Source organism: Tupaia chinensis, unplaced genomic scaffold, assembly GCF_000334495.1.
Source record: "Tupaia chinensis unplaced genomic scaffold, TupChi_1.0 Scaffold000213_1, whole genome shotgun sequence".
Lineage (NCBI taxonomy): Eukaryota > Metazoa > Chordata > Mammalia > Scandentia > Tupaiidae > Tupaia > Tupaia belangeri.
The window spans coordinates 905454-913041 of NW_006159688.1; the positions used below are offsets into that span (position 1 = coordinate 905454).

General features: G+C 40.5%; 1 protein-coding gene and 1 pseudogene across 1 annotated transcript in view; one reads left to right on the top strand and one right to left on the bottom strand.

The window, feature by feature from the left end:
- Positions 1-587: 587 nt before the first annotated feature.
- On the top strand, positions 588-2083 carry LOC102486142 (60S ribosomal protein L7 pseudogene; annotated as a pseudogene).
- Positions 2084-4089: 2006 nt separating this feature from the next.
- LOC102486565 (olfactory receptor 10V1) overlaps positions 4090-7588 on the bottom strand; it is a 6384-nt gene continuing 2885 nt past the window's right edge. The window contains exons 2-3 of the mRNA XM_027771427.1: positions 4710-4892; positions 4090-4107 (exon numbers count right to left, since the gene is read on the bottom strand). Coding sequence (XP_027627228.1) covers positions 4090-4107; positions 4710-4892 — 201 coding nt within the window. The remainder of the gene's footprint in view (positions 4108-4709; positions 4893-7588) is intronic.

The window sequence follows — 7588 nt, forward strand, 5'->3', positions numbered from 1 at the left end:
GAACACTTGTCAAAATTCCATGAACATCATTGAAAGTCTTGAGGCATCCTATTAACAGTGATAGAAAAGTCTGGTGTAAACTACAAAGATGGTTAAAAACTCTGGCACTCTGGCTTCCCTCCTCCCCTGTTAGGTGACATTTAAGATATGAAAATTTCAACTGGGGAGATACATGCGTCATGTTTTTCTTTTATTTCTTCCCTGGTAATTGAGTTAAGACACCTATAATATAAACCACTAGACTGTCAGGACTTTGATGTTTAACTTCAGGGGATGTTATAGTTAGGCAATGCAAGTAACAAACCCTTCTGGATTTAGGTGTTGAAATAATAATGACTTATTTCACTAACAAGTCTGTGATTTGGCCAGGACACAACGGGAACAGCTCATCTGTGCTCCAGGTGCCCTCTACAGGTGCTACTTGAAGGTTATGAGAGAACCACAGGTGGGAGTTAGTTAGAGGCACTGAGGTTTCACTTCCTACCTGGCAGTTGATGCTAGCTGTCAGCTGGGATCTCCGAAGGGTTATTGGCCAGAGCACTCATATGTGGGCTTTCCATATGGCTTCTTAGTTTCTTCACAGAGTGATGATTGGATTCCAGGAGCAACTGTCCATGAAGGGCTATTGGAAGGTATACTGTTATGACTTAGCCCCAAAGGCACATAGCATCACTTCTGCTGTGGTTTTAGGCCACTCATATTCAAAGGGAAAGTAGATGGACACACACACCCATCTCTGGATGAATCAACATCACAATGTGAGGAATGGTTATGTCATTACAGCCATTTTTGGAAAGTGCAATCTTGCACTGGGGCCAAGGACAGGACACATGGCTTTTCAGATAAGAGAGGCTAGGAACCTCTTGAAACAAAAGTCAAATCTCATAAGGTAACATATGTACTCTCAGTTTCCATAGCCACCAGCACCAATACCTGTATTTGTAATACTAATGTGTGAGGATGGGACAGAATTGGAGACTTAGGAACTCTGTAATTTGGGAACTTATAAAATATTTGAGGGGGTCTGGCTGGAACCATGGAGGATGTTCAAGAGAAGAAAAAGAAGGTTCCTGCTGTGGGGAAGCCACCAAGGAAAAGCTCTCTAAAGGTTCCTGCTGTACCAGTAACTCTTAAGAAAAAGTGAAGGAATTTTGGGGAGCAGAAGATCAAGCGCCTGAGAAAGGAGTTTGTTCAAAAGATTCTTCGAGGGGAACCAGCAGTTAGCGTAATAGCTATGTTGCTGGACTCCCATGTAGTCGACAGTGGTTCGCGTCCCGGACCCGGTGGCTTAAAACTCGCGCCGGGCGCATGTGCATGTGTGCCCAAGAGCCCGAGAGGAGAAGGGATTGCGGCGTGACCATCCCCCCTGGGGGGTGATTTCTCGCTTTCTGTCTCTGTGTCTCTTTCTGTCTGTCTGGTGAGCGCACACGCCCTATAGTGAAAAAAAAAAACTCTCAAAAAAAAAAAAAGATTCTTCGAAAGGCAAGGAGGAAGCTTACCTATGAAAAAGCTAAGCACTATCATAAGGAATATAGACAGATGTACAGAACTGAGATTTGCATGGACAGGATGACAAGAAAAACTGGCAACTTCTACGTACCTGCAGGACCCAAATTGATGTTTGTTGTCAGGATCAGAGTTATCAATGGAATGAGCCCAAAGTTTCAAAAGGCCTTGCAGCTTTTTCGTCTTCACCAGATCCTCAATGGCACCTTTGTTAAGCTCAATAAGGCCTCAATTAACATACTGAGAATTGTGGAACTATATATTGCATGGGGTTACCTGAACCTGAAGTCAGTAAATGAACTGATCTACAAGTGTGGTCATGGTAAAACCAATAAGCTAATTGCTTTGACATAACTCTTTGATTGCTGTATCTCTTGGTAAATTTGGCATCATCTGCATGGAGGATCTGATTCATTGAAATCTATACTGTTGGAAAACACTTCAAAACTTCCTGTGGCCCTTCAAATTATCTTCTTCACGAGGTGGAATGAAGAAAAAGATCACCCATTTTGTAGAAGGTAGAGATGCTGGCAATAGGGAAGATCAGATCAACAGACTTATTAGAAGGATGAACTAGTATCCACCATGATTATTTTTTGTACTCTTGTCAGTAAATAAACAGAGTGGCTATTTTCAGACTTAAAAAAAAAAGGAATCTTTGAGGGGCCAACCCAGTGGCATGGTGGTTAAGGCAGCTGGATTCCACATGACCAACTGTGTGGTTCAAGTCCTGGACCTAGTGATTTGAAAAATATGCATGTGGGGGGACCAGCAGTTGGTATACTGGTTAGGTCATTCAACTCCCATGTAGTCGAACACAGTTTGAGTCCTGGACCCAGCAGCTTACAGCTCACACCGGGCATGTGTGCGTGCATGCCCAAGATCCCGAGAAGAGAATGGAGAAGGGATTGTGGTATGGCCATCTCCCCAGGGAGTGATTTCCCACTTTCTGTCTGAATCTCCAGTGAGCACACGTGCCCTATAGCAAAAATCTCTCAAAAAAAGAAAACTATGTGCACGTGTGTGCACTCGGAATCCTGAGAAGAGGGAGACTAGCAGGTGGTGTGGTGAAGACACTGGACACACTCCCATGGTCAGCCATGGTTCAAGTACTAGGCCCAGTGCCTCGCTTTCTCACTTTCCCTTTCTCTCTCTCTTTCTCTGTCTCTCTTTGGTCAAATTAAAATAAATGAATGGATAAATAAAATAACATAATTCTTAAAGAATCCTGAGAAGAGAATAAAGAAGGGATTGCAGTGTGTTTTCTCAGTTTCTCTCACTTTCTCTGCATGCACCCTAAAGTAAAGCTTTTAAAAATAAAATCTTGGGCCAGCAGGTAGCATGGAGGTTAAAGCAACTGGATTCCATATGACAGAATTCATGTTTTTGTTTTAATTTATTTTATACATCCAATCAGTATCCATCATTTAGCTTGTAAAGTGAATTTATGCAACATGAATAGACTTCACACCAGTCCAGTTCAGGATACCATACATTTAGCATCAACAGATAATCTATTTCTGTGTCCCATAAATGTCTTGCCTCTATTTTTCTCTTTAATTTCCTTCCGCATACTCTCCCCCTTCTCCTGCCCTCTTCCCACACTGTCTTCAGTATCTCTAACCATTTCGGTGCTTCTACATCTTCTAGTCTTTTGGTTTCTGCCATAGAATGCCAGTAGTCAGTATATGTGAAGTGGAGACATACAATGAATGTTTCTCTTTCATAGCCTGACTTGCTTCACTCAGCAGTAAATCTTCTAACTTTACGTTTTGAGTCCAGGGCCCTGGTGCTTCAAAATCACTCCAGGCACATGTGTGTTCATACTCAGAATCCCAAGGCAAGAAGGGAAGAAGAAGGGATTATGGTGTGGCCATCCACCTTAGAAGGGCAATTTCTCACTTTCCCTCTCTCTGCCTTTCTCCAGAAAGTGCATGTACCCTATAGCAAACTAAAAAAGCAAAACCAAAAAAGCAATTTGGTAAAAAAAATAAATTAAAATCTTTGTTGAGGATGTGCTCTGATTTCCATTTTGGAGTGCAAGCCATGTGCATATAAAATCCTCTGAAAATTCAGCTTCTTAGTGGTTGCTGTGTTTATTACTATCACTCCCAAGACACTGGGTCCTAGGTTTGCTAACATAGTGTGTTTTTATCTATTGTTGCATATAAAATTTCCCTAAAACTTACCAACTTAAAACAAAAATCATTTATTACCTCACAAAACTTTGTAGGATATGGACCTGGTAGCAACTTAGCTGGATAATTTAAGCTCAGTGTCCTTCAGAAGGTTGTAATGAGAATGTTGGTTGGTGTTCCAGTTATGTGAAGGCTAGGCTAGGGTCTGAAGATCTGTGCCCAAGATGGCTCACTTACATGGCTCTTTGCAAAAGGCATCATATCCTCTCTGGCTGTTCATAGGAAGGCTTGGATCCTCACCACATGGAAATCTCCATAGGGCTTCCTGATTGGACTCAGGACATGGTAGTTTCTCCCAGAGTGAATAATCTGAGGGAAAGGCTGATACCATAATATTTTTTATGACCAGCCTCAGAAAGTTACACATCCTCACCTCTGCCACATTCTATTTGGTAGAAATATACTGAGAAGTACAACATACACTCAAAAGGAGAAGAATTAGATTCTGCTTAGTAAAGGGAAGTGTATCAGAGAATTTGTGGATTTTTTTTTTTTTTGAGAGGTTTTTGCTATAGGATGCATGTGCTTGCCAGAAAGAGAGAGACAGAGAGACAGAAAGCGAGAAATCACCCCCAGGGGGGATGGCCACGCCACAATCCCTTCTCCATTCTCCTCTCGGGATCCTGAGCATGCATGCACACACGCAAGCCACCAGGTCCGGGACTTGAACCGCAGTCGGCTACATGGGAGTACAGCAATATAGCCATTATGCTAACTGCTGGTCCCATTGTGAATGTATTTTAAATTCACCATAGTCTATTGAAGGCAAGCAGCAGACTTTCTTTTTCTTTTGCCATAGTGTATGTGAACTCCCTGAAGAGAGACAGAGAGAGGAAAAGTAAGAAATCACCCCACTTACAAGGGGGGAGGCCCATGCTGCAGTCTCTTCTCATCTATGATCCTATGAAGATTTTGGGCACATATGGACAGGCACCTGGCATGATTTCCAAGTCACCAGGTCAGAACTTGAACCATTATCAGCCAAGTGAGAATGCAGTGCCTTACCCATGACAGCATTTGGGCTCCTTCCCCCATAACAGACCTTTTAATTGTGGTAATTTTCTGTATAGATAAATTGATCCAACTGTTATATAAATGATATAAAATATTGGTAATGCAAGTGCTATGGTATTGATGTAGGAATATGTAGACTGATTTATGGTACTGGATAAGCAGCCAAGAAACAGACTTTAATGTAAATGTATATGATGAAAACGATACCTCAATTCATTGGACAAAGGAAACATAATTTAAAAATTATACTAAAGCAATTGGCTACCTGTTTTGGGAGAAAAGCTGAAGCCTTAAAGCAAAGCACTCAGTAGAATAATTTCCAGAAAAATAAATTAGTTTCATGTAAAAATTTAAATCATGGGAGCAGCAGTTGGCGTAATGTCTATGTCGCTGGACTTCCATGTAGTGGACTGCGGTTCGAGTCCTGGACCTGCTGGCTTAAAAACTCACACCAGGTGTGTTTGCGTGCATGATCAAGATCCTGAGAGAAGAATGGAGAAGGGATTGCAGTGTGGTCACCCCTGGGGGGTGATTTCTCACTTTCTGTCTCTCTGTCTCTGTCTTTCTGGTGAGCGCACACGCCTGATAGCAAAAACCTCTCCCCCCAAAAATGTTAATCATAAAGCATCAAAAATATAGGTAAATATTTGTATGATTTCAGGACAAAATTTCAAAATTTATTTATTATAAAAATAGAAATATCACAAAACAAAAATTTGAATACTGAAACTTTATAACATATAATATTAACAAAATTTCAAAATATTTTTCACAAATGTTGGAATAAAATACAAAAACTTAGCATAAATCTTAAAATTCCTTAAGCACTTTAGAAAAATCTATAAAAAATTACAGTGGCTATGAAATATGTGAAAAGGTCAACTTAATAAATGAATGCAAATAAGAGAAATAGTTGCCATTGGAAAACCATAAAATTGACAAGTAGTAGAAATAAAGGGAAGAGAAAAGGGATGCAGAGGAAGGAAGGAAGGGAAGAAAGCTAAAGGAAGGGACAAAATGAAAAGAGAAAGGAAAGAAAGAAGAAATAACAGGAAGTCAGCACAGATATTGATCATGCTATTACAAGGTGACAGCTTCTGTAAATAGTTTGTGGAAATAGGAATTAGTAGTGTTTTTAGAATGCAAATTAGCAGTGTCTATCTAGGAATTTTAAATATTTTAATCCTGAGGCCAGCAGGTGTGGTGTTTCAGGTGTTGGACTCCCACAAGGGTAATTGCCAATTGAGTCCAGACATGGTGGCTTGAAAATCATGCCAAGTTTGTGTGTGTCCCAAATCCCAAAAGCAAAGTGGAGGAGAAAGGATTGTTGCATGGCCATTCTCCCTAGGGGGTGATTTCTCACTTTTCCTTTCTCTGTCTCTCTCTGGTGAATGCATGTAAACTATGTCAAAACTTAATGAAAAAAAATTTTTTTCAACTCTAAGAAAGCAATCAGAATTGCATAGAGTAAGTTACATATAAATACATTTACCACAGAGATTTTTTTTTGACTTTATAATAGTGAAAAGTTGGTAGCCATTTAAATGCCTATAAAGAGAAATGGGTATATTGTAACAAAATCATGTTTTATTTTATTTTTGAAAATCTTATATACGTTTGCTGATGTGTTTTTTAAAGTTTATTTCTTTTGTCGACAGAAATAATCAAGCTCTACTGAAATAATAATTAATATGGTTTATTCTAAGCACAGTCAAGTGATCAGGCCTAGAGAAAGAAGTGTTTCCGGAGAGGCTCAGATGCAGTGGTTCTTAGTTCTGAGAGTAAGAGACACAAAATTATAAATCAGCGTAAGGAGTCTTTCATTGGTCTGGCTCAAAAAGGTGGGTCATCTGGAAACAGAGACTTGTAGGTTATAGGTGGGTTTAGAAATTCTTAGGTTAGTATTGGTTTAAAAGAAACACAGGAGTCTTTTTCCAAAAGAAAATTAGCAAATGAATGACAGAGATAAGAAGGCTTTATTATTCATCTTAAAAACAGTAAGTCAGGGACAGGATGTAAGGAGTGTCCTGTAATCACTGCTTAAGGGGTTTGTTAATATTTGTAGGTGTGACTCTCCCCACCCCCCCAGGTCTTTTGGCAAGAATTTTTGAATAGGACAAAGTAGTCAGAGTTCTGCCCTCACTTCCATGAATGAGAGAGACATAGACAGGATTCCAACAGGGCACTAATGCTGCAGTCCACCCCAGCTTCAACCAGTCTCAGTTTGTAAGCGCGCAACTACCTGGTATACTCAGGGAGGTCTCTGGATTCAAACATAGAAACACCCAATGTGAGTCAGTCTTGCAGTCTTTTACTTCTGCACCATTGCCCCTCAAAATCATATTTTAGAAGGCTGCTTCAGCAGGCAGATGTTCATGTTACAAGTTAGAGAATAAAGCAGAACGTGAAAAATTCAACACATTGTATTTCTTTTCTCTCTCTCTCTCTCTCTCTTTCTTTTTGGCTATAGGGTGCCTGCCCTTGCCAGAGAGACAGAAAGCGAAAATCATCCCCTCAAGGGTGATGACCATGTTGCAATCCCTTCTCCTCCATTCTCCTTGGGATCTTGAGCATGCACACATGCACACACACCCAGTACGAATTTAAGCCACCGGGTCCGAGACTCGAACCACGGTCGACAACGTGGGAGTCCAGCGACATAGCCATTATATCATCTGCTGGTCCCCAAACATGTTATTAATTTAAGAGTAGAATCCTAACAAGATACATAGCTAAGTATGGAGAAGAAAGTTCTTGGAAGGGCATGCTGAACCAAAAACTGTTACACAAGAACACAAAACAAAAATCAAAAAATGTTGGGCATGTGCAGAATGGGCTGATCCACCATATCCGACCACCCCTGCCTATCT